Source organism: Pholcus phalangioides, unplaced genomic scaffold (assembly GCF_987345545.1).
Source record: "Pholcus phalangioides strain wild (caught in Gottingen) unplaced genomic scaffold, Ppha-v1.0 ptg000009l_1, whole genome shotgun sequence".
NCBI classification, from domain to species: Eukaryota; Metazoa; Arthropoda; class Arachnida; order Araneae; family Pholcidae; genus Pholcus; species Pholcus phalangioides.
The window spans coordinates 25,642,411-25,656,858 of record NW_028301602.1 but is presented as its reverse complement, the minus strand read 5'-3'; the positions used below and the strand labels follow the sequence as shown (position 1 = coordinate 25,656,858).

At 36.7% G+C, this 14,448-nt stretch overlaps 1 protein-coding gene across 1 annotated transcript; it reads left to right on the top strand.

Moving 5' to 3' along the window:
* The first annotated feature begins 428 nt into the window (after positions 1–428).
* On the top strand, positions 429–11,968 carry LOC149082605 (uncharacterized). Its single transcript, XM_089235870.1, has 3 exons — positions 429–1,484; positions 2,049–2,197; positions 11,200–11,968. The coding sequence occupies exons 1-3, from the start codon at positions 1,130–1,132 to the stop codon at positions 11,698–11,700; spliced, it is 1,005 nt and encodes a 334-aa protein (XP_089091996.1). The 5' UTR covers positions 429–1,129; the 3' UTR covers positions 11,701–11,968.
* Positions 11,969–14,448: the final 2,480 nt, after the last annotated feature.

The following is a 14,448-nucleotide window of genomic DNA, read 5'->3' as shown; positions in this document are numbered from 1 at the left end:
AGGAATTAGTATATTTGAATGCGGTTTGCGAAAAAGTTATTCTCACGAAGGGGGATTTTTTGGCAGAAGAAAAAAATAATTTAAATTTTTGTCGATTAAAAGCGCTGCACATAAGTAAATAACTGAAAATATGAAAATCAGAGTCGTATAAAATTCAGTGTGTACAATTAATATCTTATTTTTATCTATGATTTTTTCTGTTGCTAGCACTTACATAAGGTCTTCATTGTGATGTTAACACTGGTGGAGAAAACACAAGCTGCTGAAGTTGTTTTACCCCAACCATGAACCAGTCGCTGAATCTTTACGACCGTTTCGGACACGAGATCGAAGAACGATTCAGTTCTGATCATTCCTGTAGGGATGCTTTTCAGCGACCTCTATCCACAGAAATTTGAAATAATTTTTTTTCTGCATCAAAAGAAATCCCCCTTCGTGAGAATAATTTTTTCGCAAACCGCATTCAAAAATATACCAACTCCTTCGATTATTATGCATTTTTAAACTATTTGCGAATTTATGGGACAGCTGAAGAAAAATGTCTGTTGATTGGCGACGAAATTGGAGAACTTTTTTGTGAAACTTTTGGCAGAAAAAATTTATTCAAATCACGTGTCTCTCATTAATGTTAGTACATCGTTCTCGTGGTTGCTTTGTTAGGCGTACTTGTAGTTTATAGAGTGGTAATAGATTGTTTGAAAGAGAGTTTGAATGCGTAAACAACAGTGTTAATTAGATGCCAAGACTTTCTTATCAAATCAGATTTTATCCGATTTCGCTGATGCTCAAAGGGTTTGCTTTAAATGTCTAGCAGGAATATTCTTTCAACATTACGAAGTTGTCATTGGATTTAATTGAAAACTCGATGGCTGCGCCATATCATTAAAATTACCTTCTCCACCTCCTAACCTAATCAGATCATGGTCCGCCGTTTTGTCTGAATGAACCATTAAAATTACCGAATGAATTATTAAAAATAGACAAACCTTTGGGTGAACGACTCTTAAAGCTCGAAAAATCTAACAATTTTCATTATGCAAATGCATCGCTATCAGTTATTTAGACGAAATGCATTGCTCGTTTCATTTACATTTCAATAATTAATATTTACATTTAGCTATTTCGAACAATGGATGACAATGATGATCTCACGAAGGAGTTGGAAGAGATATTATCTTCCTTTAAAGACATCGACCCGCTTTATCTCGAACCGTGTGGGACTGAAAATGGCATTTCGATTCCGAATTCAGATCCCGAAATAACATCAAATTTTATTAGTTCGAGTTATGAGGAGATATACTTTGATTTCAGCCATTTCGAACCGGAAAAATTGAATTCGTCATCCGCAGGGTCACCAGAAATGCGTTTGATGCTAGATGATCCTCCTTCAAATTCCCAAATTGTTAAATTCGAAAGTCTCTGTGAAGATGATCCGAATTACAACGAACCAGAAAAGCCTAGTGCCAAGAAAAAAAGATTCAAAGGTAATGTTGCTATATCAGTTTTTTACACTCTTTCAATCTCAAAACAGCAGTATTTTCATCTGATATGCATTTTGATGGTCACGATTCTTTAATTAATTTGTAACCATAGAGGTGATAGTTATTTTTTTAGAAATCGGAACGTCAATATTTTGGTATAAGTATTTTGCACAAACATGGCCCGACACATAATTTGAATTTATGTAAACATTCGAACAAATACACACCCTCAAATACTTATGAATATTGTAATGAATACATATTGTGGTGAATACTTCTCAAACAGTTGAATATCTGTTTCGTAAACACCACGAGTGGATTTAGATAAAATACACACACACACAAGTAATGAAACATTTTTCATTTGTATCCCAATTTGTGAAATGCACATTTGAAGAAAGCATGGTTAGATAATGAAATTGAACAACGAATGGTATAGATTCGAGGGGAACAATATTCATATATATATAGATTTAAAATAATAATATATGAATGTGTTTACTTGATCATATGAAGCAACATTCCGGGTTTAAATATTTACTGATGTGTTTCTCAACATTTTTGCAGCCGCCGGTCAAACAAAGCCTCGTGAGAAATATTTCACGAGGTATCAAGTAAGCTTGTTAGAATCGTGTTTCTTGGAGGATTCCGAGCCATCTAAAAATACGAGAAGACTAATAGCGAAGGCATTGGGTACGAAAGAAGCAAGAATTACGGTAAAATTTGATTCACACTTCTATAAATTATAAAGATCGTTACTGACGGGTGTGAAACGTGTAAGAATTTTGAAATGAAATAGAGTTCGTTTAAAAAAATTCCAATGATTCCCGTAAGATTTGGTGGAGGAAAACCCCATTGAGAATATACAGTAGGACGATCTGATTTTTCTCCAAAGTGTTTACCACACTTTACAGGGTTTCATACCTATTGACATGGTCATAAAAGCTATGTTCTGGTAGAAATATGATCAAAAAATATTCAACCATTGATTCAATTTCATATTAAATACATATTCAGTATATATAGTTCTGATTGTATGCTATACTGCCACAACATTTTATAAAACTCAAATAATTTTTTTTTGTAAGTTTTCAAACATTAAGAAAAATGCATTATTATCACCTTGCGCGCGTGATAAAATACCATGACATCAATGTAATTGAATAAAACATGATTGAAAATTTAAAAAAAAAATGTTCGATTCTCACCAAATGAGGCAAAATGTTTGCGATACATGCATAAATATTTTATTTATAAAAAGCCAATAGAAAAATTTTGATAATTATAATTTTGAATGTAATATTAAATGGGATTGAGTTTTAATTTAAATTAAAATTTGAATATTCTACCTCATTTTAGTGAATTGAATTTTTTTCCCTTAAAATTTTTATTCAATTACGTTCATTTCTCACTACAGTCGACGTTCGTTATCCCATCGCTCCACGCAAAACCGGAAAAAAGACGTTATATTGGAAGGTCGTATTAGTGAAAGTTTGAAAAAAAATTAGCTAAAGATATTTTCCATATTTGGACAGAATAAGAATTTCATGTTATGTAAGCAGTTGTAATGAAAATGTATCAGGTTAGTAAACAATCTAAATGTAAATATTTAATTGCATTCACGCGAAAAAAAAAAACTGTGTCGAATTCTCCAATATTGAAGGTGAAATACGCTAAACGCCAGATATCTTTTAAATTTCATAGCTTTGCCCCGCCCTTTTTTTCTGAGTTTGGATGTTATATTTATTGAATTGAATGATCTCTGTAGGTCATTATGAAGGGGCTAGGATTTTTGACCTAAAAACCGGCAGAATGTGATCCATGGAAAATTCATTTATGCCGTAAAAATATGCCATAAAAACCTAAAAAATATGCTTTTACAAAACGCCTGACCATATTTCATCGAAAAAATTACAGGTAGTTACAAAAAATCATCAATCATTGTCAAAAATGACGCCAAAGGTATAAAAATAAAATTGCCTGGTTGCTAATATCGCCAAGAAATCAAAATTAACTGCCAAAAACGGAAGGTAAGTAAAATTTCTACTACTGCTAAAATCGCCAATTGCGAGAAATGACGCTAAGAGAGAGAGAGAGCTGGGGGGGGGGGGGAGATCCCTCTTCATTATTATGCTGAAATATGCAAAATAATGCTTCAAAATACGAAAATACGCCTTAAATTCTGATCATGAAAAATAACCTAAAATTTCTGAAAACCATGAAAAACTGCACTCTCGCGTGAAAATAGCGAAACATGCTAAATGCATAAAAAATATGCAAAGTCATATATATCCTAGTCATTATAATGGTTGAAAAATTGTATAGAAGGATACGTAAACATTTGAGACATAAATCATGCTGGTTATTAACCCATTCAATATTTACTCGCTGATTTGAAATAAGGGGCTGTTCAAGTATTACGTCAGCAAATTTTTAGCCATTTTTGCCCCCCCCCCTGTTTCAGCAAAATTTCTTCATCTCTGCCCCCACCTCCTAACACAGAATGGTGGGATCAGAGACATGTGGGGGTGGGGCATAGGTGTGGGCCCCCCGTCAGACGATCAAAAATGAATTTTTTAATGCAAAAAATATTTAAATAATTAAAATTTGAATGAAATTACTTTTATATGCTAATGTAATCGATTTCTGTCAATTTCAATGCTATTTAAAGGCTAAGAACTGAAAATTTCTTTTTAAGAAATTCATTGCAACCCAACCTCTGCGCCGTATATGGTACACCTTTGGCTCGCGGATCAAATGTGGCCCTGGGAATTATCTGATTTGGCACGCCACCTCAAACTTAAATTTGTAAAAATAAACTAAACGGTACATTTAAAGATCGCCTAGGTGACCCATGGCACAGCTCGAGAGCACTTAAGCGACCCGCACACATTTCCAGATCACTTGGACCAGCGAAAAATTTAGAGATCACTGAAGTGGCTCTGTAGGGGACTTTTCATTAGGAAGAACGTTAGTTCAGGTGCCCACAAACTAGCGACAGGTTTTTCTCGTTTTTGGCGCACAGAGTAAGATGCCATTAATAATATTTCGTATTTTTATGAAGGGGGTGGTTGATGATGTAAGCATTATCCAAAACTCCTCCCTCTTGTCATCAAAAGTCAGCAAATCGGAACGCCCCCTCCGATGTTGACGTAACACTTGAATGACCCCTAAAAGGGTAACGTTACTACCCTTCTGTGTCAGTAAATACATGTTCCCATCCCGAAATGTTTTTTCCTTTGTAGTCTTTGTCTGTGGAGGTGTGTATTAGAATAATTTCGTAGATAGAGGATTTTTAAAACCGACTAGTGCGTTATCAAATTAGAAAAACTGCGGATCCCGCTTATAATAGTATTTCCCGCTTAATGCATTTTCCCGTTTGCTTTTTTTTCTTGACGGTGTTTTGGAAAACGTTAAGAGCGAGAATCATTGCAAAAAGTATTAAGTACAATATGCAAAGGCTTGAGGTTAATGGAAATATTTGGGGGCTCTTAAAAATATTTGGGTTTGATCCTCCCCCCCCCCTCCCTTGTCTACGGGTATTATAGAGAAGGCCATAGTTATTGACTGGATAAAAGTTTATAACTACGTCAATTTGGCATTATGTAGTTCGCTAGAATTTTATTTGGCTTTATATTGTTACGAACGGTAGAAATTTGAAAAGGCTTGTTAATGCATGTAAGGTACGCGTGGCATGCGATTGTACAAAAAGAAGAGCGAGGTTCTATGGACTCGGACAGAAGAATTGGAATAGAGAGAAGACTTGGTTATATATACGAATGGCTGCTGTAGTTCAACAAGACCTCTAGTTGCTGTAAATAAAAGTTTCTTCGTTCTCAAATCCTCTTTCCTGTGAGCAGGAATTTTTAAAATCTTTCGTTAACAAAAAAAAAGGGTTTATTCTAAAACAAGAAACAAATGTCAGAATAAATACTGGTTCCTTGGCCGAAAAACCGCTTCCTACTACAATGATGAATACTCACTCATAGATGCTCCCCAATCTCCATGTACAAGATCGCTTATTGTTATTGAATTGGTAAACACGGTTTGTGTGCAAGTAATTCTGCACTGCTCTAAGTATATACAAGGTGCCCTGTAAGTACTAATTCGACCTTTTACCTCATCAAGCGTTCATCGTAGATTTATCGCTCTAATTTAAAAAATGCTCGAAATGTGTTTAGGAATCGTTCTGTAGCAATTTCGAGATTAAAATACAATAGCATATACCCTCCCCTATAACCTCTAATTGCCAATTAAGAGAAGTGGTTGCCACGTCTCTCTTGAACCCAAAAGAAAAAAAAAATCAACGTTCCTAAGTGAAATATTCACCGAGATATATGAATTAAAAAATCGAAGGGAAGTTGTGAAAGAGCAGCATAAACTAACGGACGATACTTCTTTCGCATTTATGCGGTAGTTTCCCAAATTTTCCCCGATTTTTTAAATCCGATATCTCGGGGGGGGGGGGAGAGATATTGCCCTTAAAAACATGGAATTATTTTTTGTTGGTTCCTAGGGTGACGGACATCTTTCTAACTGGAAGTTAGAGAACGGGGGGGACACTATAAAACATGTAGATTTTTTTTTTGTTTTGTGACACACTGTATTTTCCCTCTCGAAACTAGTACAGAATAATTGCCAATCATACTTTGAGCAATTCGTAAATTAGAACCATACCTCTCCGACTAACGATTGATGACATAAAGGCCGAATTAGGACTTACGTTAGGGCACCTTGTATGAAAAAAGAATTTATCTAGACAATTTTTTTTCCACGTTTCTTCTTGAGACCTGTTTTCATTTTCGATGAATCTTGGCGCGGGGAAAGAAAAAGTGCAGTTTATTGGAAAAAAGGAGCGAAAAGGAGATTTGAGGGGTTAAACGGAACGGTCGCAATATAATGCATGGTCGTTATAACAAGCGTCGACTGTATTTTATCATGTCCGTAAGGGGCGTTAACAATACATTTTCTCCCTTGTTTAAAAATTTGTAAAAAAAGTATTGAAGATGTGTGTTAAGGGATTGGGCTTGCAGAGCATAGCAAAAATAGTGGAAAATGCGTGTGCCAAGTATTTCATATGATGTACAAAAAAATGAATGGTAAAATAATATTTCTACTAGAGCAGTTTTGAGGTTTTCTTTGATCGTGTTAAAAGGGGGTTCGAGATCTTTTTAATGAGACCAAAATAATCTTTGAAACTGAAAATTAGTGCTGTGAGAATTTTAGAATTATGATCTTTTTTCGAGAGGTGCGAAAAATCTACGTTTAGTAAGATTTACTGTCATTTAAAGGGTTCATAGTTTGGTGTGTCCGGAACATTCACCGCCATGCAATTCACCGCTAGGAAAATTCACCGACTAACATTCCACCGAATGGAAAATTCACCGGCAAACAATTCACTGAAAACAGTTCGATATTAGTGAAGGAATGATCGAGTGAGCAAAACGATTGAGTTAATAAGTCAGCGAGCCGCTCATTATATTACTCCCCCACTAGGCTACTCACTTGCTATCCAGGCCACTCACTCACAATGCCGCACACACTGTCACTGAATCCCTCTCTTGGTAGGTAGGTTACTCATTCTAATTCACTAACAAAATCGCTCACTCTGTTACTTCCCGACAAGGTGACACACTCTGTCAGACTCAATCACCAGGTCATGCACTTTCTCATTAGGCCCTTTACACTCACTTGTTTGCTCACTCACTCACTAATTACTGCATCATTTACTGACTCGGTCATTTCTCGCTCACTGACTCGTGTCGAACTGTTGTCGGTGAATATGCCGTCGGTGAATTTTTTGGGAGGTGAATTGCATGGCGGTAAATTTTTGACGGTGAATTTCCAATAAACCCTAGTCTTTGGAGTAGATTTTTTTCTCAATAATTTGATTTCTAGGAATTTATTATTCACATGATACAAGTGGTAGACCAAACAAATTTTTCATGCAACGATATTATTGCATTATCACTAACATTCCGCATGCAATTATTCTCACAACGTAAGTTCAACGAACTTGTCCTTGTTTATGAGTAACTTTCAACGAGAAGACACGAAGTGATTTAAATCACATCGAATACGGTCACTGCGTAACACACATGAGCGCCTAGAAGTTCTTGCTATGCTTATGCTAACTAGGATGTTGGATGGATTTCTAATTGAAATGCTAATGATTACACACATTAATGCCCGTTTCTACAGGGAACACGTAAGTTTCGCACTATATATATTGTCTGGGAACTTGGAATTCTCGATTAGATTAGATGTGAACGTGATCCGGATTCCAATGATCATATTTGAACTAAGAGCTCGATTTTTATAATAATTTTGTTTCTGGCTGTTCAAATGGAGAAATGATCTAAGCTTTATGATCTGTATTCGGGGAACGAGTTCTAGTTCATCCCGATTGGAAGCAAATATTCGATGCGTGCGATGGATGAACAGGGGTTTTTCTTTTTTCTGATCATGTTCGATTGGAAGGATACAGGAACCATTCAAGCTTTACGTCAGCCTCCTTTTCCCTTGTCAGCAAAATTTCGTCAGCTCTGGCCCCCCCTACCCCCTTAACACAAATTGTGATCAGAGACGTATGCGGTTTGTGGGGGGGGGGGCGGATGAGCCTATGCTCCCCCGCCCCCCCCCCCGGACGATCAAAACCCACCCTTCCTGTGATAAAAGTCAGCAAATCCGAAATCCTCCTTGTCGATGCTGAAATAATATTTTAATGATCCCTATATGGAACGAATTATGGGAAAAACTGAGTTGTCCCGTTCGACCAGACGGGTTATAAAGGGTGAATCCGACATGTTCTGCCAAATAAAAGGGGGGGGGGGTTGACTGATAAGCCCAAGTAGATCACGAAACACCCAACCAACCTTGTTCCTATGTCGAACCGTGTTCGACCATGGAAAAAAAGCTTCAAGTCTAAAAATAACCCCGGATTAGTGAAGTTTACTTCTCAAACTACACTTAAACTAAGCACATATTTGGAAAGCGCAGTAAAGTCCTGTAAGTTCACATCAATTTCATTGAAATATCTGGATTTAATGGCGAGCTACAGAGGCACTAAAAGATTGGCGGAGTTCAAAATCAAATTGTTGCCATAACTTTTAATTGCCCATTCCACAAACACACTTCTAGCTGCAATCAGTCAAATTTGTCCGTTCGACCACCTTTTCAATGAGAGTCTAGTATAAATCAATTTAGTCATCTAGTTCAGGAGAAATTTAGTCGTTTGTTTGCAATAAATATATCACTGAAACCTGCGTTCATCGAAGTAATTTCAGTAGGTTTTTTTTCTGGCGGCAAGTCGATTTTTCACTTCACCGATCTCTCAGTGCTTGTAACTTGCCATTAAAACCAGATATTTCAATGAAATTGGTGTCACCTCATAAAATTTTTTCTGCTCTGTGAGCTGAGTTTGCGTATAGAGGTCTTTCAGAAAATTCACAAATTCTGGTTTTTCCCTCATTTGCTGCATTTGTTTTCACAATCGATTATCCACCATAACTCGGAAACGCTTTGAGTAAGGACAGGATAAGTGGGGTGTTTCATAATTCACTTGGGCTCCTCTATCACCTCTTCGTTTGGCAGAATAGTTCGGACTCACCCGTATAGTCATAGTTCTTGCTACCGGATTTTTTTTTTAAATATAGTTTTCAATCACTTGTTGCTATCAGAAACCTCGAATCTCGTTGTGATCACATTAAGCAGTCAGCACTGTATTGCTAAATTTTCGGCATTTGTTATTTTTCTTAGAGTTACGGAAAATTCACCGCCAACAATTCTTTGATAGAAAAATTCAACGACAAAATTTACCGACAACACTTCGTCACCAGTGAGTGATTGAGCGAGCGAGTGAGTGAATGTGTGATCGAGTGAGTAACCGAATGAGTGGCCACCTTTTTCCAATCCGTGCCACAATCAAGAGTATTTTCTATACGAGTGCCACTCTACGAATTTTAGCTCGCAGACCATACATTCTATTTTTATGGGACGCTAGCATTTCTTCCGTTTTAGCAAAATATTGTTCGGTTGTCATATTTTTTGTAAAAATGTTCAGTTTGTCAGTCTTGAGTTCAAAACTGCTTTTATTTTTGATCCGATTATCGTACGATCGGTTAAGTTCATCTTTCATACACCATGTTGGGCACAGACATCCGAACCTGAGGACTCTGTGTGCTTGCCCCGCCCGCCCCAAGAATCCATGGTCATAAAGTTTAATTGTATTATATTAGGTGGGAGCAAAGTTCTTGCTAGAAATGATAGGTAGCGCCAGACGAGCTGCAGTAATCGTGTTTATAGTCTAATTTGCATAAAAGCGATTATTTTGGAAACGAAAAAGTGTGTTCTAGTAGTATACGCAAAATTTTATTAATTATTTGCAACTTTTAGGTGTCATACGGGACGCGTAAAAATGTCTGTTGAAAGATCTACAGTTCGTCGCATTTTTGGTTCCGCTGGAAATCCAAACTTGGTGCTTTCAGGGCTGCAACCGCGATAAATTCCGTCTTCGGCTAGTTCACTGTATGCGCCAGAGAACAGTAGGATACTTTTTCTGCTATGGAGTCGATTCCCCTCGACGATCCAGCTGGAAATTGCCCGGTCGAAGGCAAAAAAAGTCGCCAGACGCAAGGTCATATTGTCTTTCTGGTGTGATCACCGTGGAATAATTTTCAATGATTTTCTTCCGGAAACATTGTATTTCTTGAGGTTTTTTCAAACAATAAATATCCGTCAAGAACTTTGTTCCCCACTAATTACAATGCATGTCCCCCGCGGACGATCTTGAATCTCGTACACACATGGGGTCGTCCAGAAATTATTCCCAAAGATGAAAAACCGAACAGAAACGCTTTTAATGTAGAACGTCACCACATAATTATTTTTAGAGGGCCTATATATATATATATATATATATATATACAGTATATATATATATATATATATATATATATATACAGTATATATATATATATATATATATACAGTATATATATATATATATATATATATATATATATATATATATATATATATATATATATATATATATATATATATATATATATATATTACAGTATATACCCCATACTAAATATAGGTTAGGCAGCCTACAAGACCACCCTTCATTAAAAAAAAGGATTGTTCTTTGTGCACGAAAAATTTAACAAAATTTCTTAATTTTTGAAGTGTTTGTGTGCCATTCCTGATAACATGGCGTGCCGCGGGTTGGCCACCCCTGAGCCAGTGAATGAGTGATCAAGGGATTTCCCGAATGAGAGTGAGTAAACTTTTAGTGATCGACTTATGAGTTACACATACTGACTGAGCCATTGAGTGAAACACCGCATGAGTGGCAAGTGTAAGCAACCTGTAACAAAGTAAGCAACCGATAAGAAAGCAATTGAGTAACTGTATGGGAGTGAGCGAGTCAGTGACAATATGAGTGATTGACAGTATGAATGAACGAGCGAATTATTGATTGAGCAATAGTATAAGTGTGTGTGACTCGCTCATTTCCTTGCTCACCCACCAACTTCCTGACTCATTTTATTAATCACTCACTTGCGCATCAACTTACTCACTAACTTTGTCAATGAATTGTTGGTCGGTGAATTTCCAAAGCGGTTAATTTTCTATTCAGTGAATTACGTGGCAGTGAATTTTCTTGTGGTGAATTGTTAGCGATGAACTTTCAGATCAGTTTTCTTTGCAGGCATGGTTCACGAAAAGAAGAGGTAAAAGAAAAATCGAATCGAAACGCAAAGTGATTTCAAGATTGAATCAAATTCAAAACCAGCTCAATCCAGATGGATGCTCATTTGTGACGAATGCAAGAAATGATTACTTGCAGGTCAGGGGAACAATCTGGAAGCACATTTCCACAGATAGAAGATCATCTCAATGTAATCATCTCTGGAACGATGAATCGGAACATGGCACTTTCCAATTATCTGATGACACCCTAAGTTACTGCTCTCAACTTCATCTAGACGGTAGCTCTTTGCAGGAAACAAATAACGGGAATACAAACCCGGATGTGCGTGGAGAAGTGCAAGATCCTGCATGGAAGAAGAAATTGGTGGAAATGGAAGGCACAATATGCTACGAAATCGCCGAAACTTTTAATGTAGAGTCCTCATGGGATATAGTCGACGAGGATTTCGATCCGTGTAATGAGATTCGCCATATGAAAATTGAGGTTTTCGGAAATTAAAAGCCACCACGGGAGAGAGAGACATTTTCCCGTTCACAAAACTTTGAATATGATCAAGAGAATGTATGAGTCAGTTTTTATGTCTAAGTTTTAATAGATAGAAGTTTAGGAAAATCTCTAATGGATAGATCATGCGAATTGTTTAGATACTTGTAATTTTAAGCCTTTGTATAATGTGATGTTAAAAATTTTAATAAAGTTCTAGATGTGTGTGTGTGAAAAGCAGAAAATGAATTTTAAATAAACATTGAAACGGATTTTTTTCAATACATTTTGGATACTTAGTGTTGATCCAACATTATGACAATTCTTATTTGTTCTCGTTCGGATATCACCTGTTTCCTCATCCGAACAGCATGATATACACTATCAAATCACTTGTAATTCCTTAATTTATTTATGATTCTATCGGGGCACCAGGTCCGCTGCCCCGATACGTTACGAAGTTGTTTTCTGCTTTATCTCAAAGAATACACAAGTCAAAACCAATGATATAGTCAGATGCACATTGAAAAAACAAATCCGATGAATATCCGGTTTTAATATTTGGTCCCGTCTGGACACCAGGCTTGCTGCCTTGATTCGTAATTTATAATGTGAAAGAACAAAATTCAAGAATTGTCACGGCTCCTCTAGGCTTGAGCCTTGTCAGCCCCATCCTTGGGTGGGGGGCCATGAAGTCAATACTTACCAAGCGATACTAAACACACAAACGTATTCACGTCAAATCGGGTGGTCGTTTCTATGAGACAGCCCAGAGCCATAACTGCGATTTTTGCAGCCTTTAAAATTGGGTAATTTTAAGTGTTTTTTGTTCCTACCTAAAATCGCCGCCCGGCAATAATATTAATGCATATATTATATACAAACTATCTCTAAATTTTTTGTCTCCGGGGGCAGTTGCCCCTCCTGCCCCCCTCTAGTTACGGCCCTAACACTGCCTACTCAAGCGTTTTTTGGTCCATACCGGAACGTGTCGTGTGTATGTACATACAGTAAATGCATGACACTAACGTATTGATGGTGTGCTTGTTTCGTGTTCTTGCTCATGCTGCCATCTGCCCTCTATATTTTGAAGTAGAGATGGTAAATGGGGTTGAAGTTTCATATTGTAGGTCTGCTTGTGCTTTCTGCGGAGAGAGTTTTTTGTTACATAAAACTGCGTCTAAGCAAAGCTTTCGTGTATGTAAACTAATATAATAAATAGCAAAACGAGTCACATAAATGAGTCATTCTATAAATTCATTCGCTTGCACGTTATCCAAAAAATAATAATAATGCTTTTGTTGCACATGATTCTTCAAACTTTATTTAAATTCTCTTTTTATAATCTCTTTTTTTTATAAAAGAAACCGAACATTTTTTCAAACTATTCTAACGGGACTTTCGAAGAAAGAAGTTGTTAATGGGAAAACTATACATGACGTTTGCTACGGTTTCAACAGTAACGGCCATAAAAGTCGGAATAGCTTCATCGCCATTATTTCTCTAACCACGCTTCACGCCATAAGTTTTATGCTCTCGCTGTTTTTCATCTTCCGTAAAACATTAAACTAAGAATTAAAGAGCAGTCGTTCTCATGAATGAAGCCATTTAATGCAGACTTACAAGGGAAATTGAACATTATTTTAAAAATATTAATTATCTTGCATTTTAAGCGCTATTTCACCATACAAACAATTTCCCATCGAATATGATGTATTCGATGGAAAATTGTGCGTATTCTATTATACATTCAGTTCTCATCTTATTTCAGCCATTTGTTAAACCATATCTTATAATAAAGATTCTAATAAGGACACGCACTCATTCTCTAGAGTCCAAACGAGCTTATGTTCAAGGTTGTAATAATTATAGAAATAACGAAGAGACTTATTGGGTATTTTGATTTAGATTTCCAGACTCGTAAATAGTACAAAAGTGCTATTTCAATTGAATTTTATTAGGTCATCTGTGTATTTTTCGAGAATTGTCTTCACAAGTTATTGATCGAAAGAAAAATATTCAAGACCCACGCATGTGTTTTTCAAAGTGTTCATTTTTTAACAATCTCAAGTTTTCGAGAATTTTTGAAATTCTGTCTTCTTTTTTTTGTGCAGGCTTAGTGGTAAAACATTTGCCGAAACGTGGCTTTTGACAGCCCTTTCTCCATGAAAATAAGTTGTCATTTTTAAAACTTCCTAACCCTTCCACAAGTACAGTTTCTTGAACGCGAATTTCTTTCTCTTTTCTTCTCTTCCTTTTTCTCTTTTGTTGTCATTTATGCCGACAGATATGTATCAGTTATTGTTCTGTGGGCTTACAAGCTTGCATAGCCCCTAAATGATTTGTAACTGTTTAAAAAATTTTAAATAAAGTAAAATATCTAAAAACAATTGAAAAGAGGGAAAAATATACGTGTAGAAGGTTTTTCTTCAGATGCCTTGAACCGAAAATTAGTCTAATATGGGGTATGGTCACCCCACACAGTCAGAAAGGTCACACAGCTCGACGGCATACTGTGCACGAGACAACTGAGGTCCCTGCGGCAATCGGCTCCGGGATGGTTCTCGGAAGGGGTGGTGAGATGCAATTGCCGTTCCGAGAGCGTCCCAGACATGTTCTATAGGGTTTAGGTTCAGGAGATATGGCTGGGCAATCCATGCGCCTAATAGTCCCACTTTCCAGATAATCGTTGACCAGGTGATCCCGATGTGAACGAGAGTTGTCGTCCATGAACCAAGGGCTAACTGAGCCCCTGAAAAGTCC